Source organism: Ostrea edulis, chromosome 2, assembly GCF_947568905.1.
Source record: "Ostrea edulis chromosome 2, xbOstEdul1.1, whole genome shotgun sequence".
Lineage (NCBI taxonomy): Eukaryota > Metazoa > Mollusca > Bivalvia > Ostreida > Ostreidae > Ostrea > Ostrea edulis.
The window spans coordinates 84374996-84401682 of record NC_079165.1 but is presented as its reverse complement, the minus strand read 5'-3'; the positions used below and the strand labels follow the sequence as shown (position 1 = coordinate 84401682).

Below are 26687 nucleotides of genomic sequence, written 5' to 3'. Positions count from 1 at the left end.
GTAATAGAGATTTGAAGTTTCTTCATATGAAGGGCTATTCCTCCTTTGAAGTGGAGATAATCACAAAATTGCAAAAATAGGGTGGTGTCATTTAAAAATCATCTTCTCAAGAACCACTGGGCCAGAAGAGCTGACATTCACATGACAACGTCCTGACATAGTAAAGATTCAAGTTTTTTAAATCATGACCCCAGGGGGTAGGGTGGGGCCATAATAGGGGATCAAAGTTTTACATAAAAATATATAAGGAAACTCTTTTAAAAACCCTCTTCTCAAGAACCACTAGGGCAGAATAGCTGAAATTTACATGAACGTTTCCTGTCAAAGTGCAGATTCAAGTTTGTCAAAACCATAACCCCCTGGAGTAGAATGGAGTCACAATAGGGGATCAAAGTTTTACATGCAAAAATAAGGTGGATCATTTACAAATCTTCTTCTCAAGAACCAATAGGCCAGAAGAGCTGAAATTTACATGAAAGCTTCCTGACATAGTGCAAATTCAGGTTTGATAACAACCATGACCCCTGAAGGAAGGTTGGGGCCACAATAGGGGATCAAAGTTTTATATGCTTATATGTATGTAAAATCTTTGAAATTCTTCTTCTCAAGAACGACAGGGCTCGGAAAGTACAGATTTATATGTACGCTTCCTGAGAAAGTGGAGATTTAAATTTGTTAAAATCATGGCCCCGGGAGAAAAGATGAGGCCACAATAGGAGATCAAAGTTTTACATAGAAAAATAGAGGGAAAATCATTAAAAATCTTCTCAAGAACTACTGGGCTAGGAAAATACAAATTTTCATGAAAACTTTCTGACATACATGTAGTGCATATTCAATTTTGTTAAAATCATGCCCCCCCCCCCCCTGGGGGGGGGGGGGTAGGATGGGGCCACAAGAGGGAATCAAAGTTTTACATACAAATATAGAGGGAAAATCATTAAAAATCTTATTCTCAAGAACCATTGGGCCATAGATGGTTAGATTTACATGAAAGCTTCCTGACATGGTGCAGATTCCAGTTTGTAAAAATATTGGCCACTGGGAGTAGGTTTGGGTCACAGTAGGGATCACAGTTTTACAAGCGAATATATTGGGGGAAATCTTTAAATATAGGCCAAGGTGACTCAGGTGAGCAATGTGACCCTGGGACCTCTTATTCTATTTGATGATTGGCTAAAAACTGTAACGATAATGATTAATTCATTTTTAACAAACGGAGTGTTTGAACTACCAATTGCACATCAGTATTGTATTTTAGCATTCAAAATTAAAACACGAATAGCTGTAGAAACAACTAAAGTCTAAACACATATTTAATAAATTGATAGTTTATCAATACAACCTATTATTGGGTTAAATGCTGTCTGACATGTTTCATACCGATTGTTAGGCCGTTCTTGGCACACTGATTTTGACTACGGATACCTCCGTTTACCTAATCAAGATATAGTGCCCACGGAGTATGTGACCGGTCGACAGGGGATGTTTACTCCTCCTAGGCACCTGATCCTACCTCTGGTATATCTAGGGATCTGTGTTTGCCTAACTTTCTATTTTGTATTGCTTATAGGAGTTATGAGATTGATCACTGTTCGTTATACTCACCTTTCATAGAGAATACTGAGATTTTTAAGTACATGAGGCAACAATTCAGTAAAACTGTAATGAAAGATATGCAAGATGTTGCACTTCAAACAACAATTTAAAAAAAAGAAAGAAAACAATAAGATGAAAATAATGAGATTTGTAACTTCACTAGACAAATTATGGAACAAACATGGTAAAGTAAACAAAAGTTTCTCAGGAATTTCAATCCCTCAGCTGATATAACAATGGAGAGACAAATTTTAAGTGATAATTACTTCAGAGATTTTTAAAGTGAAGTAAAATTGTTGTTTTATCATACTTATTTCTTATTACACATCTGATATCGGACAACAATTTTTTTGTATTATTAGAAGATAGGACAAAGCTAGGCTTTTTTAAAAATGGAAATATGGAATGCACCGGTCCCAACCCCCCAATAAATATTGACCGGTTCCTAACGAACAGTGATCAATCTCATAACTCCTATAAGCAATACAAAATAGATAGTTAGGCAAACACGGACCCCTGGACACACCAGAGATGAGATCACGTGCCTAGGAGGAGTAAGCATCCCCTGTCGAACGGTCACACCCGCCATGAGCCCTATATCCTAATGTTATATTTACCTGTAGAGCCCATTGTCATTTCTATTTATATCGTCATCTGATCGAGTCCACCCCCACCCCCCTCTGTTTCAGAAGTGACTAATGCAGACGTAGGTTCATCTGACTACATAAGAAGAACTGTATCTTATACTACACGCAAACACTGCGCGGCTAGGAACAGGCATGAGAACCAATAAAAAGCCTTTTTCAAGTCTCAGGAAATTATTCAAGTTATTAGCACCTGTGTTTTATGAAATTAATTTGTTAATTACATATCTATTCCCATACACAAATCACTTTGTTCCTGAGTGCATATGATTTACTTGTTTTAGCATTTTACTATGAATTAAAGGTAATATTTCATTTTTAACTCTGTATACATTTTCAGGATGTCTGAAAATAGCACATTCTTTTTCAATCGTATTTTTAGTACATTATATAATAATACCATATTTATATAGCACCCTTTTCATACACTATGTACGCTCAAAGGTGCTTTACAATGCATATATATCCTACAACAGAATGTTATACACATAATACATAGAAAATAAATAAAACATTAAAAGCTGTACAATTATATGCATTGTGTAATCTAGAACTGTGCTCTGGAAATAAGTTTTATTTTATCTTCAGCATTCTCTCTCTCTCTCTCTCTCTCTCTCTCTCTCTCTCTCTCTCTCTCTCTCTCTCTTACTCTTATCTGATACCAGTTAAAACAATACAATAATACTGCATATTCAAAGCAACCTATATTTTTTCTGAAATTAGATATGCTACCCACGCAGCTTAACCTTTAACTTTTTTGCTATTACTGACCAGATCTAAATCACTGTCACTGTGTTACAAATCTAAACCATCGTCATTGTGTTACAAATCTAAACCATTATCAATGTGTTACAAATCTAAATCATTATCAATGTGTTACAAATCTAATCATTGTCATTGTGTTACAAATATAACTATTGCCATTGTGTTACAAATCTAAAACATTGTTATTCTGTTACAAATAAACCATTGTCACTGGGCTATACATCTGACCACTTTCATTGTGTTACACAAATCTAAACTATTGTCAGTGGTCAATGACGTCGGTGAAAGAATCGCCGCCAAACGCGGAATGCCGGGAAGCAGGTGAATTGTTCCGAAGTAGAACAGGTGTAACCAAACCATACAAGTAATTTACTGGGAGACTGTCTAAACGTATACATGAGTACATGTACATGTATATCCAAACCGCACAGACAAAACCTGAATAGTGTCAACGTTTTCGTGTCATATGTCACTTATTTTGCATAGAACACTTTCGTCACACACGCCGATATACCCTATAAGGATCCAAGTTTTATTCTGATAAAAAAAAAATAGTTTGATTTGATGCCTGATGCGAACTAAATCTCGATTAAAACACGCATGAGGAGATTCGTTATAATCTTGTAGAAATCAAAGTTTTTCTTGTTAAATCGGTTGAATATCTCTTAACAGCATACCTGCATGCTTGTTATTCAGATTTAAGTGGTCCATTACGCGTCACAGTTGTTAATAATTTGGAACCTTACCTTGGTGTCCATTGCGTCTCGCGACATTTGTACGTCATCTAAACATGGCGTGGCCGTCGCGGTTACATGTATGAGAGTGATAATGAGATAAGTACATTGTCAAGAAAAGTGATGTGGGCATCCCCCTATTCCTTCGTACCTGGAGATTGGTGCATATAATGCGATTTTTTAAGGTATCATTGCATAGCGGTCGGTTGTTATAATTACAAGAGGAAATCTAACACTGAGCAACATAAAGATACCCGGTAAGTAGTATTAGAATGGCTTGGTGTTACCTTCCGCTACCAAACATCAGAAATATAATCTAATGTCTGTTGTTTGGTACTCTGATCATTCCGAAAAATACAAGAGTTTCCCAAATGTCGAATAATTTTCGTAACTTCTTTTTCTGAAGAGGTCCAAAATGTTATAGGTCCGATATTCCGTATATACGGTACTTATATGGACAAGTAAATGTGTGACGAACGGTGATTAATAGAAGAGAAAGCGTAAGACTATCAAGAGACGTGTGGTACCTGTCCAGTCACGCGCTCGTCAATCGTGCATCCTGTACGGACATACAGCGGCTGGGTTATTTCGCGCCAACATCGACTTACCGACTCGTAGCACCTGAACTTGGGTCTGGGGCTCCATTCCATACTCAGGACCACACCCCTTTCTATTGTTTTCCTAATCCTGAAAACTGTTTTTTTGATTTACTCTCCTTTTGCCACGGAATCCCAGAAACGTCTGTATCGCTTCTGTTGTGATCAATTAATCAACAATCATCTTAATAAGCTGACCTTCAGATTAAAACAGACATTTTCTTCGTTCGCAAAGCAAAAATCAATCAGATATTGATGACCAGAGGTCCGCTAAAGACTGCCGATTTGTGAGGTAGTTTCATAAAACCTAAATACCCAATTACACGTGTAATCCCAACAGAGTTTTAGAGGTTAGCACGTATCAATAATTAATTCGGGAGGGTGTTTTCTATAGCTGAAGAGAGTGTTTCGTTGTGTTCGGATCGGCTCCTGCATCTGTATGTTTGACTTCAATATTCCTATAAAATTTCTGTATGATAACATTATTCACGGTATTAGCACATTTGGCCTCGTTCTCGATTTTGTATTCTTTATCGGATTTGAGATTGATCTCTATTCGTTATCTTCATCCTCTTTCATCCAATTAATTATCATTCGGTAATAGTTGCTTAATAGAATGGCCGCGAGCTCCGCAAGTATGCACAAGTTTGAAATCGGATTTTTCTAACATTTTCTCTAAAGCTTTTTTTTTTTTCATCTCCTCGATCTTGTATGATTTCCGAAATAAGTTGTATTGTTTTTGTGTGTGTATTAATATCACCGTACTCTGTGTATCGTCCTCGGTAGCTCAATGGTTAGGTCGCCTAACTGATAATATAAGGGCCCAGAGTTTGATACCCAATTCCTCCAAATATTTTTCTTGTTTGCTGTAGCATAAATATTTATACAACTTATTAATACACAAGAGCTGACTTTACATTTTTACTAACAACAACCAGGAACTATTTAAATATGTTAACTCCAAAACAGACATGGTAATAGACTGCAATATTTTTTTCAAGCCTACGATATATAACGCAAGTGAAAGCCACGAAAAATTATATATTATTGAAAAACGCCGCGTATATCCTTAAATCCAATTTCTTTCTGTTTATCGAGACAAAGGTTGGACATATTTAAAACAACCGGATACAAACCAGCGGTCAGGTGAACCCATACCGTAGTGGTCATCTCATTATAGGTATGAAGGTTTTCGTTTCGTTCGTTTGTTTATTTGTTTCAAGTCCCTTCGAGGGTTCGTAACTCATATTGAGACGTCACCAGTTGCAGGAGAAATGTCACAAATTTTGACATGTAGATGAAGCGCAGGATCGTAGCAGGAGATGGTTCTACAACATGTCAACGGATGCCACAATTTCTAAAATATCAACCGAAAAACCCGCGAATCTCACTTGCCGAGCTTTAGGCGATGTAGCAGTTACTACCTATTCTTACGACGGACGCCAAAAAGACAGAAGTGGGGCTCGAACCCACTAAGAAACGTCTGTTTTAACCACTGAGCCACTGCGATCGGTAGGTATATATAATTCTTAAAATAATTAGTATTGATATACATGTGTGTGTGTATATATATATATATATATATATGGTATGCAATACAAGTTTTTGCTCATCAGAAGTACACATATGCCCATAACGCTCGATTTTGGTTAGTTGCATTGAAATTCAAGGATATTTAGTAAAAGAAATAGAAGGTGCCTGGATGATATGGTTTAGCGGTCTTACGCGCTTGTCGCACGCTGCTGATTTGGGTTTCGTAGGTTGTAGGTTCAACCCAGGGCAGGGGGCGGAAAAAGATTTCTATTGATAGTGATTTCCTTCATGTTGCAATCAATACTGAATAACGTGTTGTCATAATGAGATGCTACAAAGACGGAGACGGGCGAGTTGTGCTCACCTTTTTCATCAATGATATGTTTATTAATAAGTACTGATAATTTCACTGCTGGTACTTAATATTTCTGATTTTAGTATTGAATTATAACACAATATCCAGTAATGAACCCTGAGAACTTTTTGTGTTTTCTTTTTCCAGCATTAATTTTAGTTAACTGCACATTTACTTGATACAGGTAAGGAAATGAGAGATAGAAACCCTTTTGTTTTAGTGAATGTCACGCTTTTGTAAACCAAACAATATACATGTAATGTGGAAACCAGAGCAAACTAACCTTCTCATAATAAGCCTTTATGAATACTTGATGAGGCGACACTCCGTTTGACATGATGTAAAAACATAAATTTGTACTAGAAAAGTCATTTATTAGTAAATAAATGACGGTGCAAACAATTATACTGAATATAACACAATATTTACAATAAATATGAAGAAAAAGCATCAAAAGAGCTTATAAAAACAATAAAAGAGTTTTTAAAAACAATATTATGCAATGACATCAAGCACAGCGCTCAAAGAGTATACCATCCAATGTTTGGGAATCTTAAATCGGATTTCCATTAAGATATAATGGCTAAAAAGTGTCGGGGTGGATCAAACCCAATGACGGATTTAGAGGAAGTGCCCCCCCCCCCCCTCTCCCCCATTTTGGTTGGGATATTTTAAACATAAATGGTCTCCTTTTTCTTTTTCGCCATTACGGGCTGTTCGGCAACTCCCCTTTCGGGACGAAAAAAGCGACACACTTGGGAGATATCCCGTTTTTAAAATGTTCTGGATTCGACCCTGAAACCCCTATGTGGTATAGATCGGCGGTAGATGCTTCCCTTAGCTATCTTTGATACTTTTAAGTTACTTTTGGTCGGTGTAGTGTGTGTTTTACGGTAGCTGTTTGATGCTACCCCACCTAAATATATTGTTAGCCTCATTGTACATGTACTATTGTTTGTTTATTGCTACACGGTTTTTTGTTTTTTTTTGGTTGGTTTTTTTGTTTTGTTTTTTGTTCTCTATACAAACTGTCCCGTCAGGACCCGGGTTAGAATAGGTCCATAGTACCCCTTGCTTGTCGTAAGAGGCGATTAAATTGGGCGGTCCTTATGATGAGATCGCAAAAACCGAGACCCCGCGTCACAGCAGGTATGGCACCATAAAGACCCTTCCCTGCTCAATGGCCATAATCGCCGAGTATAGGCCTAAATTTTGTAGCCCTTCACCGACAATGGTGGCATTTCCATATGAATGAAAGATTATCCAGAGAGACGTTAAACAATATACAGCAATAACTAAACAAGCTTATTGTCACTACATGTTTACTGTAGGGTCAATATTGCCCCATCTTTGATACCGAGTTATCTATCTATTTTTTTTTAAAAATTATACGTAATAATCTTTTCTTCTTTTTTTTTTTTTACACAAAATTCCTTATTAAATACCATCCAATTTTATAAACCGCACATAAATATCAACTACTCCTTTTTAATACCTGTAGACTTTATGGTCTTTCGTTATCGGAAAGGACAAAATATAAATAACACCACCGGAAGTCACGAGGTTTGGTTTCATTGTGTGTAATGGTTTACTGTGGATCCAATTTCGTTTCACTTCAAAGTTTGCATTATTAATTACTCTGTCAACTAGTTAACGTGTTCAGCTTGAACTTTCGCTATTATTGCTCCGCTTCAAAGTAAGATGGGTTGAAAACAATTTATTTTTTCATCAAGTAGGACTTTTCTTCATTAATCGAATTCATATCGAAAATTATTACAACGCAATCTATTTTGCATATCTGTATAACATAATTCTAAAATGATGTTAAATACCTATCGACAAATTTGATTAAAATTCAATTGCATTCATTTCACAAAACACTTTCTTTTTTCTTTCCATGACCTTTCTAAATTCGTATTTTGTATTGTCCACGTTACATTTGAGTTGCGGTGTAATTTGGTTGGTTACATTTGAGTTGTGGTGTAATTTGGTTGGTTACATTTGAGTTGTGGTGTAATTTGGTTGGTTACATTTGAGTTGTGGTGTAATTTGGTTGGTTACATTTGAGTTATGGTGTAATTTGGTTGGTTACATTTGAGTTGTGGTGTAATTTGGTTGGTATTTGCCACTCTTTCTCTCTATCTGCTGCTGGTGACTACCTTTTTGGTCTATTGATTGCGCTGACAATGGTAATTGTTCGACTTGTTAAGAAGATTATCTGTAACAAAATGACGAATCACATGGCTACACCATCCTACGTTAGGAACTATCGTGGAGGTCGGTTTCTCTGTCTGGTAGCGATACAATATGGGGCTCGCTTAAGGAATCAAATCTGTATCAAATCGACTTATGTTAATAGTATTTGTTTCAATTAGCATACAATTCAATTCATCAAATAAGTGCCTGTATGAATAATTAATATTGAATGGACATATATTCTCTCCTTTCGTAAAGCGGTTCCTGAGGTTATGTGATTTGTCTATGAAGAAATGGCGTGAACCATTTCCTGCCACACTGGTAAAGTAAACTATCAATTGTACGGCACTAGTGATATAGTAGATGCAAAATAAAATCGTAATCGATCGCCTGAATATGAATTTATGTATTGTGGCTTTCCAATACGACCTTCCTGACTGTGAACTCCGGGGTACTTTCAGACTTTAATAACATTCATTTATACGTGTACCGGTCACCGAAGACATTCCATATGATTTGTTCATGGGAATCTAGCAGTGTGGATTGATCATTCTCCAAAACACATAGACGCAAACAATGAAGCATTCAGGTCCAGATTCCACTTCCCACACATTTAGTCTGGACTCGACACTGTTTGCTCTGGGGCGATCCACCAGGGACGGCGAGTTAAAATTCAGAAATACGTCTGAAATCGCGACCAACTGTTGCCTTCACAGTGGTACTGATAAATGTAAACAATCACGACGAAATCGAAGAAAACAAATGCGCAACCTGTTGTTTGATGGTGATCGATCACATCATTTTTGTTATTTGAACAGAAAAATTCCCTGATGGTTTTGATTTTCAATTAACCATACGTTTATTTATTGCTTCAGTGTATACGCAATCATACATACATTGTAATATGAAAACATTCCACTCCCTGCATCATTTACAGCTAACTCACAACCACCACCATAAAAAAAATTAGACCTACCTGTGAAAAAGATTCATTTGATATAACACCGGTCAAGGCGGGGGGATGGTGGTCGGGGCTGTTTTTAGCCAGCAGTCTCATCTCATACCCCACGCTACTGTAAGACTCGGGAGTCCCATTGCTGAAGTTTTGCATAATCTCCATTCCGAACATGACGGAATCTTTGATCGCCACTGTTATATAACTGTTTGCTCACCACGATCTGAAGTCTCCCTCCCTTTCCATTGCCATGGATATGGGTTTTTTTCTTTTGATTATCGGTTGAATATTTATTCCGTCAGCATTGAGCCCTTGTTAAATTATGACCAGTATCACGGGCTATCCGGCGTTCTGTCATTCCTCCGTTTAGCATCCATAATTCAAAAATATTCGACAAAAATTCAAAACTTCTGTTAGATTTCATTTCACTAGTATTTCATAATAAAGTCCCAACAACCCAGCCGCAGAGAAACGAAACAGATGCTGTATTTAGACAATTTCATTGCGTTCGGCGCTCATGGACCTTACTAACAGAGCAATCCTATAGTAATCCTTAGTCATACAAAAGAATCTGCTGGTTCCACAGCTAATTTCAATAAATTAGATTCATTACAATGTAGATAGGTTGTGTACAGCAGCCGACATTGATGATTGCGACAGACGAACACTGTTTTCTCGCATGATTACCAACTCATAAAAATCGATGTTGGAATTTTGCCGTTGACACATGCAATTCTTATATTTATTTCGGTCATTGAAGTCACTGGCCCGAGATGAAATCCATTATAACCCCAAGACTTTCAATGTTAATCGGAATTATCGAGGCCTCCGATCTCATTCATATATCTCCATGCATCGAAAATTGGACTTGTGTATTGGAAGTCCGTTGGAATTAATGAGACTGAATAGTGTGGAGAACCTGATAATGTGTACGGACAGGTTTTCACCTCGTTAACTAAGCGGGACACTTCAACTGAGCAAATTAAGAAGGCCTAGTCTGTTTTAATGATCTATTATTCATTTTTGTCAAGACAATGCACCCAGACTTATTCACAATGGGATACAGTAAACGGGAACTTACGATTCAAAGTTTCCTAGGTAGGATGTGATAGCAGCACTATTTTATTATCATCATCATCATCATCATCATCATCATCATCAATACGCTCTGGCAGACTCATCAGTTCTGTTTTGACTAACGAGGGATATATGTATAAACTCAATAAATTTTGGACTGCACGTACAGGCGACAACAAAGCTCCAAAATGTTTGGAAGGGAAGGTTGACATCAGCATGCAAACTTACATGTATTGTCCACCACTACCATGATGTGGCAAACAAACAAGTAGCATACCCAGTGTTCATATAAGTCATCTTGCTCTTACACAGAAATCATTCTTATCTAGTTTGGACTACTTGATGTGATCTTAAACTAAACACAAACTTATGAATGGATATGAGGCTTGTATATCATTCATAGCTGCAACGCTTATTCATCATAAGCCGGGTTTCTACTTTCAGTTTGGCACTTCCTGATAAAGGCCACCTGAGAGCTAATTTGCACCCATTGCCGTTATGTAGAACTGACCATGAGGTGGCCTCATGACCGGATGCGAAACGAGCGTGCTAACCCCCAGACTTCCGTTAGAGGTCAAACCGTATCAAGAATTTGCTGGAATTGCGGAAAAAGAGAAAAATCATTACGAAAATCTTAACAAAGTTGACTCTCATGCGGTTGAGATATGAAATTTTTAAAGTTGAAAACTTTAAATTACATGCTTGCATGGTTTTAAGCGACCTGGAATACGTGATAGTACAAAATCCGAGACTTAAAACACTGCACGCGCGGCAGTTCATATTCTTTGAACATTATTGAATGGAACAAATGAATCACAAACTTAATCAGCCAAAAATCAAGGCATGCCAGCGCGACGAATCACAAAATGGCAAATTTTTAAAGTTTCCGTCACCAAGTTTTAAGATGGATTGTATAAACAGTAAGACAGGCACGTTTTCGCAAATATGAAGAATCGGAGGAAATTTCAATTATTGGATTGATCCAAGAAATTCGTGACCAGATAGGAAGAAGATATATCAATTGCTCCAAATATTAATTCCATCCATACGATCCATGATTGGAGGGGGACACAAATGTTGCAGATACATATACCATGATGGGTAGCAACGCTTTACAAAGAAAATTGTGGATTTTTGTACGAAAGTACTGCGACACTTCAGGGACTTGTCGCCGTAATTGACCATTTATATGATCTAATCCAAGCGACTTTGTGTGAAACAGAATAGCATGATGTGTGAGCGAAGTGTCTGATTTGCAATTGCAACATTTGCTATGTTAAACTGTGGGTTATCTCCAGCAAGTAAACTCCAAATACCTAACGCAACTGTCAAAAACTTGGTCTAATTAAAAGGGGGGAAATGAGAAGATTTATTTGGGGTTTTTAGCTCACCTTTGCTAAAAGTTCAAATGAGCTTTTCTGATCACCCGATATCCCATTCTTTACCCAGAATTATGTGCGCTACTCGCACTACACCTCTGTCAACGGATTTTACAGATATCTTGTAAAAGTTTCTATTATCCAACATTTATGTTTTGGACTAAATATTTAGTCATATCATGAAATGCTTTTGATGCAAATAAATTGATGCTTACTTTAAATTGTTTAAAATCGCTGTTTTCTGGTCCTAAATTTGGAACTACTTCGTAATATGCGTATGAATGTAGGACATTCACGTGGTGGATATTTAAACATGAAATGTAAACATGGAATCAAAAGTAAGAAAGATTGTTAAAAACACGATAAAACTTGTACAATAAGAGACTAAATGGTACTTATGTCTGTCTTTTAGTATGTCTAAACTGTTCATACTCTCGACTTGTTGTCCAGAACCACCGGGCCAATTTCAACCAAACTTGGTACAGATCATCCTTGGGCGAAGAGAATTGAAGTTTCTTCAAATGGAGGACCATGCCTCATTCAAAGGGGATATATTTACAAACAGAGGATGGGTCATTTAAAAGTCTTCTTGTCAAGAACCACTGGGCCAGAAAAGCTGAAATTTACATGAAAGCTTCCTGACATCGTAGGGATTCAATTTCGTGAAAATCATGACTCCCAGGGGTAGGATGGGGCCTGAATAAGAGATCAAAATTTTACATGCTAATATATACGCAAAATCTTTAAAAGTCGTCCTCTTCTCAAAAACCACTGGGCCATAAGAATGGAAATTTATCTAAAAGCTTCCTGGTATAAAGTAGATTTAAGTTTTTCATATCATGGTCCCCGGAGTTAGGATGGGGCCACTATAGGGGATCAAAGTTTTGAATGCAAATATATAGGGAAAATCTTTAAAAATCTTCTTCTCAAGAACCACTGCGCCAGAAAAGTTTACATTTACCTGAAAGCTTCTAGACATAGTGCAGATTCAAGTTTGTAAAAATCATGGCCCACGGGGGTAGGTCGGGGCCAAAGTAGGAAGCAAAGTTTTACATGCAAATATGTAGGAAATCTTTAAATATGGGCCAAGTTGACTCATGTGAGCGATGTGGCCCAAGGGCCTCTTGTTTTCTGAGCAAACTGACATTTTGATCAGCATCCGCAGCTGTCCGAACATTTGCCAATACATGTACATCAATGTATATGCATTCATGATTTTTGAGACATTTTACCTGTTTTGAGATAAGCAAATTAAACTCCGGCTTTTACAAGAAGAATGGATCTAGTTTACAAGTGACAGTCATTTGGCAATACACAGTACTGGAATATGATGTCTAGAGAGGATGGAGTCGGGTCCAAATATTATTACTTTTGTTATTAATTGAGCTATTGGTCATGACCAGTATTTCACACATCATGTTCAGGTTTTTGTATGTGGATGTCTACAATCAATTTCCCGCGAAACTACCGTTCTTGGCCCAGCGGAATCGCCATTGTCTGATACTTTGTCGAGAAAAGCTGAATTACAAAAGAATAATCAGGAATTATTCTGTAATCTCGCACGGAAAAGGTTCTAGAGATGGACCCGGGGGATGGATTTATTCAAAAGGAAATCAGAAATGGCCATCTTCAGGGGTTCTTGTACCAATCAATGCCCCAATGAACTTTTCGTCTTCGTAAAACGAAATCTAGAAACTCCAATTGAAATAGCAAACTGTAAACGAGGAATATTCAGTTCATTAATGCTGACAGTTATAAGAATAGTCTCTCTTTTAAATGATTAATCAAATCGATAAATAAATACCAGTGTCATGTACATGAATAATTATTGGTATATTTTACATCGATTTGGGTGTGCATCTTCATATTTCTGACAATTTGTGATAGATGAATGGCTTTTGATTGCGAAAAAAAAATGCCAATGTTTTATGAATACTTTTGACCGCTATTTGATATTTTAGGTATGTTGAGTACGATCCTCTCCTCGTCATCTCTTGGCAGATCCCCAAACAGTAGACATTCCGAAATGCATGTCTTCAGTGCATAGGCGAGCAGTACAGCACATGCATCAATCCTTTTTGTGGGAAAGCTTGAGTCATTGACCAGAGTGTGAAAATCATGAAAATGACGGCAATTATACCGAGCGAAGCTTGGATGGGCCGAAGGCCCGTCCGCGAAGCAAGGTTCTAAAGGTAACAACTATGTAAAAGAAAAAAATGAGAAAATCAGCAAATGAATGGAGATAATCTCTACATACGTTCACTGAAAATTTTGTGATCCATATGGGCGCCGCCATATTGCTTTGTTAATTAGTTGCTTCTATAGTTATTCGTGTTTTAATTTTGAATGCCAAAAATACAAGACTGACATGTAATTTGTAATTCAAACACCCAGTTTGTTAAAACTGAATGGTGTGATTATCATTGTTACAGTTTTTAGCCAATCAACAAATAGAAAAACAGTAATACGAATAAATAGATAAACGAGTTCATAAGTTTCTTTAAATAACAATATACGAATTTACGGCAATCTCTGGTGAGAGAATGATACTTTTTTACCATTTTGAATTTATTGGTTAATTTTGTTTAGTTTTAACGACCTTTTTTAAATTGCAAACGGGATGTGTTGTTGTTTATAATTGTTTGCTTTGAAAAAGAAAAAAGTCGAGGCTAAATGTGACGTCACAATGCACGGTTTACGTCGCCTTGCGTTTCATTTCCCGTGTTAAATGAATAGGCGGATCCTGTAGAACTGTTATCCCCATTTATTATATACCCATCAATGTATCGCTCTTTGATACTTTGGATTTCACAGCGTGTGATCCGGTTTTCCGGATCACCACACTGTGGTTTTCTGATTCCGTATCAGTATCCTCTGAAACTGATGACGTCACAATGCAACAACGCAACGTTATTTGTGGAAAATATTGACCGCGTCACAAACGAACCTGCGTATACAAAACATAATTTCATGGTATGTCTGTGTTTTTGATAATTTGGATTACATTTATTACCTTATAAATGTGGATTTAAAATGCACAAGGGGGTATATAATACATTTATCATTACTACAGTAACTTGATCCGAAGAGTTGGATCACGTCTCGTTGACAGGCGCAGATCATCAGATCAAACTCGACGCTTCGCGTCTCGTGTGATCTGATGATCCGCGCCTGTCAACTCGATGTAATCCGACTCTTCGGATCAAGTTACTGTAGTAATAATATATATTTATTATATACCCATCAATGTATCGTTCTTTGATACTGTGGATTTCATAGCGTGTGATCCGGAAAACCGGATCACCACACTGTGGTTTTCTGATTCCGTATCAGTATCCTCTGAAACTGATGCCGTCACAATGACGTCACAATGCATCAACGCAACGTTTTTTGCTTAAAATATTGGCCGTGTCACAAACAAAACTGCATACACAAAACATAATTTCACTGTATGTCTGTATTTTTGATAATTTGGATTACATTTAGTATCTTATAAATGTGGATTTAAAATGCATAAGGGGTATATAATAAATTTATCATTACTACAGTAACTTGATCCGAAGAGTTGGATCACGTCTCGTTGACAGGCGCGGATCATCAGATCAAACTCGACGCTTCGCGTCTCGTGTGATCTGATGATCCGCGCCTGTCAACTCGACGTGATCCGACTCTTCGGATCAAGTTACTGTAGTATATATATATATATATATATATATATATATATATATATATCCACCTTTAATATTGAGATGTTACTGGGTGTTTAGCGCAAGGAAAATTTCACAATATATATATATTTTTTTTAATGAATCATAATCTACCGTACTTAACGGAATTATGATTATCACTTGGGATACGCCAATGACCATTTCATGCTTCGCTCGGTCCAACGGTCTCACCGTATATATATTAATTAAAACGTAACCATGTCGTTGACAATTCTTACGTAACCAGAGCATGATAATCATGAAGATGACGTCAACAATTTTGACGTAACCGGAGAGTGAGAACCATGAATATGACGTAACCGGAGAGTGAGAACCATGAATATGACGTAACCGGAGAGTGAGAATCATGAAGATGGCGATGACTATACTTCTCATTACCAGCTCGTTGGAGTTATCGCGCTTTGATGACTCTTGTGCGTCATTGGTAAGAAAATGCACAAATCTCGCGAGCAAGTGCGAGATTACTGGGACATAAACGGAACGAAATGTACATAGCACCCCACCCCACCCCCCCCCCCCCTTTTTAAGAGTTAAAATACATGGTGTATTTTTAAATAAAATTACCATTAATCAAACTGCATTTTTCAAATATTCTAACACTATCTTATTAAAGATGTTACATGTTTTTTTAAACTCCACCACACCTATTTTAAATATTCCAAACGACGATCTTCTCTGGACATCCAAGTCCATCAATATTTTGTAATTTTCAAATTAGCTTAGATGCAGTTTGGAAACGCATTAGGTGTGTTAATTAGTGTTATAAACGTCTTTAAAAAATGCAGTTTGGCATATACATGTATATAACTTGTTCTAAAATATGGAGATTGACGGGGGTGGTGGGGGGGGGGGGGGGGTGGTGGTACGTGTACGATTACAAAGTCCATGCCATATGAACCTGTCCTAATTGTATGATAAAATAGAATATCTTCATAGTCTGACAGAATAACTTTAAAAACATTGAGCACATTAATTACAAGAAAATTTCTTGTGTTGGATGTGCATATAGGTTTTTCCCTTTACAGTTCTTCTTGAGATTGATGCTTTATATCGCACGGTCAGATTTGGCAAATTTAGTAGCTTCTCTCTCTCACATAGTTTAATAAGTTCGTCTGTTTTCTTGTAAGAATAATCAATTCCTAAATTTGACTTTAGAATTTTAATCAGTGTTGTGGTTTGCAGTCGGTTATAATATGTATTCAATACCATAATTCATATTACTATGCCTAAGTAATGTATTTACATTATGTTGTCCCGGTAGCACGACTTTACGCGCCTTTAATTTGAAGAGTTCCACTAATGGAAATGATAAGTATTCTAACATAACCAAGACTGCATTCAGGATCGTACCAGTTAGTGTAGCAGCTAGATACATGTATTAGGTCTATTGAACGCACTGTATTTACATAACGACGACGTCAACCATTTTGATGATCATGTAGATATTCAAACGACAAAAATGCTGATTTCTGATTTCAGGAATTGATGTTGAGGTTGTTTGTATAGGGTGTGTAAACCATGAAAGCATGTGTTAATTAAGTAGCAGACAACGCCGATTATACAGAAATCTCCCCCATACCTTCATTGTTATTATACCCCATAAGACAAACAGGGGAAAATACGGATGTATATTTAATTGCTGTTATAAAATTTAGAAATTCATTTCAAAATTAAGGATTATCCCCCTCACACATAGCTCTTATCCTTAGACGAATTTGACTCCACTTTTTTGGCACTCTGTTTTTTCCTAAAATAGCTCTAAAACTTCATTGTTATTTCGGATTTCAAACGTTTCGGTTGAGCATCACTGAAGAGACATTATTTGTCGAAATGCGCATCTGGTGCATCAAAATTGGTACCGTACAAGTTTTACATAAGACAAACAGCCTATAGATTTATTCTTTGTATTAATGTGGAAATGAAAGGACAGTGGTTTTATCGAAAAATAAAATACATTAACATAACATACGTTTCTTAACGATAAAGCATTTGTAAATATTATTTTGATTAAGAATTCAATTGTCGTTTTTTGGTTGTTGGTTGTTTTTTTTTTTGTGTTTTTTTTTTGTTGTTGTTTTTTTTATTCTTTTTTTTTTGGGGGGGGGGCTAAAAGTTTGTTCAGTGTTTATGAATGGAAGATTACACCCTACAGGGTCTAAAAACAAAAATGTTTTTTGACATTTTAATTAAATAGCATCAGAATGTTTGATAATGTTTCATGTAATTACTAAAACGCGTAACACTACCATAGTAAAATAATATTATTAGCTGACCTGTTTTTATATTCTTATTAGGCGAATTTATTCAAAAGCCTCTACATGAGAAGAAAAATTTTCTTGCTGTGGCCTTCAACTCAATATTTAGATATATCGACGTTTTATATATTAACAATGATAATTTTCATCCACATGTCGATTTGATATAACCCAGTGAACTCGAAATAAAAGATACCACAAAGTCTTTCACATCTGCTCCATATTTAGATATTTTATTGAAAATAAATGTTAACTATAAACTAACAACTCACTTTATAACAAACGGGATGACTTCAGCTTCTCCATCATCAACTTCCCATGTTTATGAAGCAATAATCCATTATCACTTGCATATGATGTTTATGTCTCCACTGATTCGATATGGAAGAGCTTGTTTTGCATATGATAAGTTTTTGAATCGAGGCAGGCTACTGACAATCAGGTTGATGTTAAAAAGTTTCAGGTGTCTCGTTGAAAGTCAGCATTTTGCAAATTCTATGGTCTTTATAACGACCTATTTTGCCAGTACAATCTTTCGTTGGGTCAAATGTTGTCTGACGTGTTTCATGCCAATTGTTAGTTCGATCTTTACACATGAATTTTGACTACAAATTACTCTGTTTACCTAATCAAGATATTGGGCTCATGATGGGTGTGACCGGCCAACAGGAGATGTTTACTCCTCATAGGCACCTGATCGCACCTCTGGTATGTCCAGGGATCCGTTTTTGGTTTGCCCAACTCTCTATTTTGAATTCCTTATAAGAGTTATGAGATTGATCACTATTCGTTATCTTCACATTTTTCTTTATAAATGGATTAGTACATTTTCAATGTATCGTATATGCAGATATTTAATACAGCAAACTCAACCGATTCAGACTAGAATAATTACTAGAAATCAATTCCTTGTTATAAATGAAAAGATATCGTTTACAAAAACCGAATAACACCATAACATCACTTCAAAACAGCATTATCCTACGTTATATATTCCGATGTCAAGACATGATTCAGAAAAAAATCCCATCACCTCAAAACCTTACATCTATTTAGAACATATCACCACATATCACATTCCCTAAAGACGTTACTAAATCTATATTAGACATAACATCACCTTAAGATGTTACTAAATCTATATCAGACATTACATTACCTCAAGACGCTACTAAATCTATATAAGATGTAACACACCACCTCAAGACGTTACTAAATCTATACAGATATATCTCACCACCTCAAGATGTTACTAAATCTATATAAGATGTAACACGCCACCTCAAGATGTTACTAAATCTATATAAGACATTACATCACTTCAATATGTTACTAAATCTATATAAATATATACATTACCACCTCAAGATGTTACTAAATCTATATAAGACATTACATTACCTCAAGATGTTACTAAATCTATAAAAGATGTAACACGCCACCTCAAGACGTTACTAAATCTATATAAGATATAACACACCACCTCAATATGTTACTAAATCCATGTAAGATATAACACACCTCCTCAAGACGTTACTAAATCTATATAAGACATTACCTCACCTCAAGATGTTACTAAATCTATATAAGATATAACACACCACCTCAAGACGTTACTAAATCTATACAGATGTATCTCACCACCTGAAGACGTTACTAAATCTGTATACGATGTACCACGACACCTCAAGACGTTACTTATTTATATAAGACATTGCATCACCTCAATATATTACTAAATCTATAAAAGATGTAACACACCACCTCAAGACGTTACTAAATCTATACAGATGTATCTCACCACCTCAAGACGTTACTAAATCTATACAAGATGTACCACGCCACCTCAAGATCTTACTAAATCTATATAAGATGTAACACGCCACCTCAAGACGTTGCTAAATCTATATAAGATATAACACACCACCTCAATATGTTACTAAATCCATGTAAGATATAACACACCTCCTCAAGACGTTACTAAATCTATATAAGACATTACCTCACCTCAAGATGTTACTAAATCTATATAAGATATAACACACCACCTCAAGACGTTACTAAATCTATACAGATGTATCTCACCACCTGAAGACGTTACTAAATCTGTATACGATGTACCACGACACCTCAAGACGTTACTTATTTATATAAGACATTGCATCACCTCAATATATTACTAAATCTATAAAAGATGTAACACACCACCTCAAGACGTTACTAAATCTATACAGATATATCTCACCACCTCAAGACGTTACTAAATCTATACAAGATGTACCACGCCACCTCAAGACGTTACTAAATCTATATAAGATATAACACACCACATCAATATGTTACTAAATCTATAAAAGATGTAACACACCACCTCAAGACGTTATTAAATCTATACAGATATATCTCACCACCTCAAGACGTTACTAAATCTATACAAGATGTACCACGCCACCTCAAGACGTTACTAAATCTATATCAGACATTACATTACCTCATTATGTTACTAAATCTATACAAGATGTACCATGCTACCTCAAGACGTTACTAAATCTATATCAGACATTACATCACCTCAAGATGTTACTAAATCTATATCAGACATTACATTACCTCAAGATGTTACTAAATCTATATAAGATGTAACACACCACCTCAAGACGTTACTAAATCTATACAAATATAAACCACCACCTCAAGATGTTACTAAATCTATATAAGATATAACACACCACCTCAAGACGTTACTAAATCCATACAAGACATTACATTACATCAATATGTTACTAAATCTATATAAGATGTAACACACCACCTCAAGATGTTACTAAATCTATATAAGATATAACACACCACCTCAAAATTTTATATTTAAGGGGGACATATTAACTCCCCCAAGTTTGAAGAAACACCACGTCCCCTCAAAACATTTCTACATGCATTAGACACATCCCATAAAGGCATTACTTCAGGTTTTTAACACACATCTCTAAATATCTTATATGTCTACAAACACATTATGTCTCCTCAAGACAATATTTCATATTTATAGGATACACCACGTTCCCTATAATCACCATTACATGCATTTTATTTGATGATGCGTTCCTTGATATACAACTTAGTAATTCAAACATCCTTTGAGGACAATGAACTGAACACGTATCATCCTCTAACGACACGTATCATCCTCTAATGACACGTATCATCCTCTAACGACCTCTAACGACACGTATCATCCTCTAACGACACGTATCATCCTCTAATGACACGTATCATCCTCTAACGACCTCTAACGACACGTATCATCCTCTAACGACACGTATCATCCTCTAATGACACATATCATCCTCTAACGACACATATCATCCTCTAATGACACATATCCTCTAACGACACATATCATCCTCTAACGACACGTATCATCCTCTAACGACATGTATCATCCTCTAACGACACGTATCATCCTCTAATGACACGTATCATCCTCTAATGACACATATCCTCTAACGACACGTATCATCCTCTAACGACACGTATCATCCTCTAACGACACGTATCATCCTCTAACGACACATATCATCCTCTAACGACACGTATCATCCTCTAACGACACGTATCATCCTCTAACGACACATATCATCCTCTAATGACACATATCATCCTCTAACGACACGTATCATCCTCTAATGACACGTATCATCCTCTAATGACACATATAATCCTCTAATGACACATATCATCCTCTAACGACACGTATCATCCTCTAACGACACGTATCATCCTCTAACGACACGTATCATCCTCTAAACTGAACATGTATCATCCTCTTATGACACTGTATCCTTGAGGACAATACGGAATGCGTATAAGATAGGCTGAATATAATTGATTTAGCTCTCCTTCGCAGACTTTGGAGAAGTGTATGAAGTAAGTATAAAGCATAAGAGCATAACACTGGTTGAATTTAGAACTACAAACCACCAACTTCCTATTGAGACTGGTAGATTGTCAAATATTCCACTTAACGAAAGACTTTATACAGTATGTAACTCAGGTAAAATAGCAGACGAGTTCCACTTTATTTTAGAATGCAAATTATTAGCTAGTATCAGGGAAAAGTTTTTACATCCCACATTTTGTGATAAATCAAACATACTCAAGTTTAGTGAGATAATTTCAAACTCAAGTTTTAGATCGTTGAAAAATCTCTGTCTCGTCATAACTAAAATTTATGATGCAGTCTGTCCTCAATAACTTATATCTCTTACTTTTTCTCTTTTCCTTTGTTTGTAGCTATAGTATGTATATCTTATATTTTCATTTTCATTATTCGTATTTTTTTTCTATTCACGATTCATGAAGACGACTTACCATTATCTTTTATTATTTATTCTACTTTATGTACCACTGATGGATGATGTGAGTGAAAATAAATGAACTAGGGTGCATGCGAACGCTTGATATCATAGAATATTGCATGTTTGTAGGGTAATATATGAAATTGTCACCCTTGAAAAGCCATTGTTGACAAGCCGAGGTCAACAATGGGTTTTCAAACGGTGACAATGTCACATCTTACCTTACAAAACGTAATTATATATATATATATATATATATATATATATATATATATATATATAAATGAAAGATGAGTATAACGATAAGTGATCAATCTCATAACTCCCATAAGCAATACAAAATAGATAGTTGGGCAAACACGCACCCCGCACACACCAGAGGTAGGATCGGGTGCCTAGGAGGAGTAAGCATCTCCTGTCAACCGGTCACAACACCCGCAGTGAGCCCTATATCCTGATCAGGTAATCAGAGGTACCCGTAGTCAAAATCAGTGTGCCAAGAATGGCCTAACAATCGGTAGGAAACACGTCAGACAGCATTTGACCCAATGATAGGTTGTATTGACGAACTAGATCGTTATAACGACCATAAAATTTGCGAAATGCTTACTTCAATCGAGACTGTTGAAGCCCCTGTACCATCAACTTGTTAGTCAGTAGCTTGCCTCGATTTAAAAACTGACTATACGCAAAACAAGGGCTTGCGTATCGAATCAGTTGAGAGATATAAACACCATATGCAGGTGATAATGGAATATCGCTGCATAAATATGGGAAGTTGACGATGGAGAAGCTGAAATCATCCCGTTTGTCATACAGTTGAGTCTGTTAACCGTTAATGTCTACTTTCAATAAAATATCTAAGTATGAAGTAGAAGTGGACGACTCCGTTGTATCTTTTATTTCGAGCTCACATGGATATATCGATTCGACATATGAATGAAAGTTATTATTGTTAATAGAATAAAAACGTCGTCGATATACTAGTATCTAAATGTCGAATTGAAGGCCACAGCAAGAGATTTTTTCTTCTCATGTAGAAGTTTTTTGAATGAATTCTGCTTCGTATGAATATAGGAACAGGTCAGCTAACAAAGGAGCACAATTCGTGCCCATGGGAATTCCAACAGACTGTTGGAACATATGATCACCAAAGACCACGAAGATATTGTCAATGAGAAACTCTAGCATATTTATTTTTCCACTTCAGAGTACTTGTGCGTGGAATCAGAGTCGTGTTTAACAAAGTAATTTTTTGGATGACTGATCACTAGATATGAATATTTCCGTTTTCCATTTTTGTTGAAGAAGCAACAGTCTATGATGTCAAAAAGTCTAGTCTTTATATATATATTTTTTTATACTGAATGTTTTAACTACAGCTAAACTACGGTGAACCGTACGCGCAAACATTTTGCTCAGTTAACATTTTTTATACTGTTGCCTGTCGTTATACATTTTCAGCCATTGCTATGTACTGTTGCCCGGAGGGCTGGTTTATGCACGCAATGGGGTAACAATACTTTTTAAGTAAAGTTTCTAAACCAATGAAATTCGTCTAATTTAAATGAAAGTATAAAAACGATAGGTTTGACCAAGTCTATTTGTTTAATTCTTATGCTTCAATGTCGTCACAGGAAATCAACATGAAACATCGCCACGCTCGGCTAAACACACTTCAACTTAAGAATTTCTCAGCGTGTTGCAAAGTGAATGCCATTCTTTTTTGTTTTCCACTACGGTATTGAAATGTATACATTGGTTTTTTTTTTGGTTTTTTTTTTTGGGGGGGGGGGGGGGGGGTTGGCCCTGAAGTTAGCTTGGCGACAGAGGGATGCGTTATACACTGTGCCGGAGACTAATGATGACAAACAAGAGTAGCACTCACATGACCGGTGTATGACCGCCAGAAAATGATCACTGATCTCGCTTTACCTAAAGGAAAATCCATACCAATACATCTTACCGGATCACAAATTAAGTCCTTCATAAAATACATGTTTACGGAGACGCAAAAATCGACCGCCTCTTGTACGGATCTAAGAGCAATCAACTCACCATAATGGTGAAAATATCAAACACAGAATCAGACAAATTCATGGCGAATCTGGTGAATGCCCAATCTCATTTATTTTTTGACATTTCACATAAGTCTGCAAACTAATAATTATAAAAGAGATGCTTAATACACTAAATTTATTTTTCTAAGTTTGGTGATATTAGATTACCGCTTCTTATGAAGCTGATACAGTGGACTTTTAGTCTGTTCAGTAGGTCAATATAATGAGGCGACACAACGTAAGGCTTCAAGTACGCCAAAATATAGATAATGAGCTTAAGATTAGCAGTTTCGTAATTCGGTGAGCACTCCTGATAGTATGCTATTTAAATTGATCAGAAATTGTGTGTATGATATTAATCTTTCTGCTAATTATTAGGGATGGTTTACAGAAGTATCAAAGAATGACATGACTAACAAGTGGCAGGGTTGCGAATACAGAAATCTGTCTCTCTGGGGACAAATTGGAATAACTGGTTCATCCCAGTTTTCCCAGAAACCAGCAAAGCTACGAATCAGCTTGGTTTGAAAAAGTGTTTAATGAATGGCAGACTGCTCGTATTGATGAAAACACATATTCTGTTTTGATAATCATTCATTGAAAATTTTATACAAATAACTGTCAACAAAACATGCAAAATAACGATTCTGCATAAAGTGAAAGAATTTTGACACTTATTGTAGAATTACATGCATTTAGGATGACACCAGTTGCATGCTAAGAGCACTGACACTCTGTACGGACTGATCAATATATACTGGCGGTGGAGGAGGAAACTTCAGGGAACGGTGGCACATCGCAGGTCTATAATCGGTATTTATGACGCCCAGCAGTTGTCAGGACGAGCAAGACCAAGACAGAAGAAAACATCCGGTCAAGACAGGAGTGAGGAGCCAGGGCTTTTTTTAATCGAATTCGCTTACTATGTATGTATATAATCAATGTTTCGTTCTGGCTTTGTTAAAACCACATTTGAAAGTGTGAACCTCTGACATAGTGTGAAATTGGTTATCTTGGAGAAGTAAACGAATTCCAATAGTTCATCAAATTTAACAGTTTATCCGGTACGTTGGGACACGACTGATACAGTCCGCAGAACAACGGGAGGTAACTCCACCATGTACAAAACATACGATGTCTTGTGTGGTCAATACATGAAGTTTTCGTAGAAAAGAACAGCAGTGAAATATCATTAGAAATAAAGATTATCGTTCACACATGTTTTTAGGTAAAACTTAGGTGCATTTAGCCTTTTAGTAATTGTCTTCTTAAGGAGGTATACTACATTGTCATAATGGCTGACTTTCATTTAAAACACGATTAACAGCAATTTGTCTATTCCTATTAGATTCAATTGCCTCGCTGAGTCGTTCAGTAGGTTTGCAGCTGGTTCGAGTCCAGCAGGGGTTCCTTTTTTCAAATTACTTTCTGCTAAAACTGCATGTTTTGACTAAATACAATAAATTTGAAAGTTTTAAATTTCAAAATATTGTTGCACATATCCTCCACTTTTCATCCACATCAAATTTCTTTGGTCTAGCATTCCCCCTTAAGTCTGATAATACAATAGATTTTTTTTAAATCCGTGTACAGGTGCATGTTTTGGAAAGATAGTCTCATCTGTCTACTACCTAATTCTCAGACTGAACATGATATTTCAACAACGGGGCACTGGGTCTTCTCTAATCACATTCTTATTACTTATAAAAGTGTTTCTCCTGGAACGTCTTTCATTACACGAAAATTCGGTAAAATGTGGCACAGCAAACTCTTAAAAGCCTTTAGAAATCTTGATATTAAGATATATCTTATAATCAACTAAAGACAAAATGTATAAAACGATACATTTATATTCAGATCGGAGCTCCCTCAAGCTATGACGCAAGTTGGCTAAATTCCTCGTGAAACTTCAAGAATTTAACAGATTTAAACAATTATTGACTGGAGACACCTGTTCTTATTTCGCTGCAGATGGTGTTAGCGTTTTTAATCAAACTGAGACAACCCACTGTATAATTAAAGTCGATGATAAATTGAAATTATATCATACAGATAATGAAACTATTCTCGTATACATTACTTATGATTACTTATTGAAGGTCTTTCATAGCATTCTTACCTACTATGATTGCTATGTATGCGATACAGTTTCATGATTTCCTCCTACTTTTAAAACTAAAACATATGACAGAAATAAATGACTGAAGTGCCCAAAATTCTCAGACTTTAATCAGTCTGGCAGGACCACCCGAAACTAGTGATGTGGGGGTGTTTTGTTCCGCAAATCGTTAAATGCCAATTAAAATGCTTCTATTTGAGAAAAAACACACGTTTATTTCTACACGAAGCCCAATGCAGAATGGTCGGAAGCTGGCTTCATTTCTTGTATTCGAACATGAAACTTCAAGAAATGATCCCAACCAGATACATCTACATGTTTTCAAATCTGTGCA

General features: G+C 36.3%; 1 protein-coding gene across 7 annotated transcripts in view; it reads right to left on the bottom strand.

Moving 5' to 3' along the window:
* Positions 1-26687, bottom strand: part of LOC125682310 (cys-loop ligand-gated ion channel-like) — a 54541-nt gene that overhangs the window by 26032 nt on the left and 1822 nt on the right. For 3 of the 7 annotated variants that reach the window (XM_048922795.2, XM_056155231.1, XM_056155232.1), the window contains exon 1: positions 9399-10038. The exons of the other annotated variants lie outside the window; for them this stretch is intronic. In XM_048922795.2, coding sequence (XP_048778752.1) covers positions 9399-9551 — 153 coding nt within the window. In that variant the 5' untranslated portion in view covers positions 9552-10038. Of the gene's footprint in view, positions 1-9398; positions 10039-26687 lie in introns of those variants that run through there. 7 annotated transcript variants of the gene reach the window in all.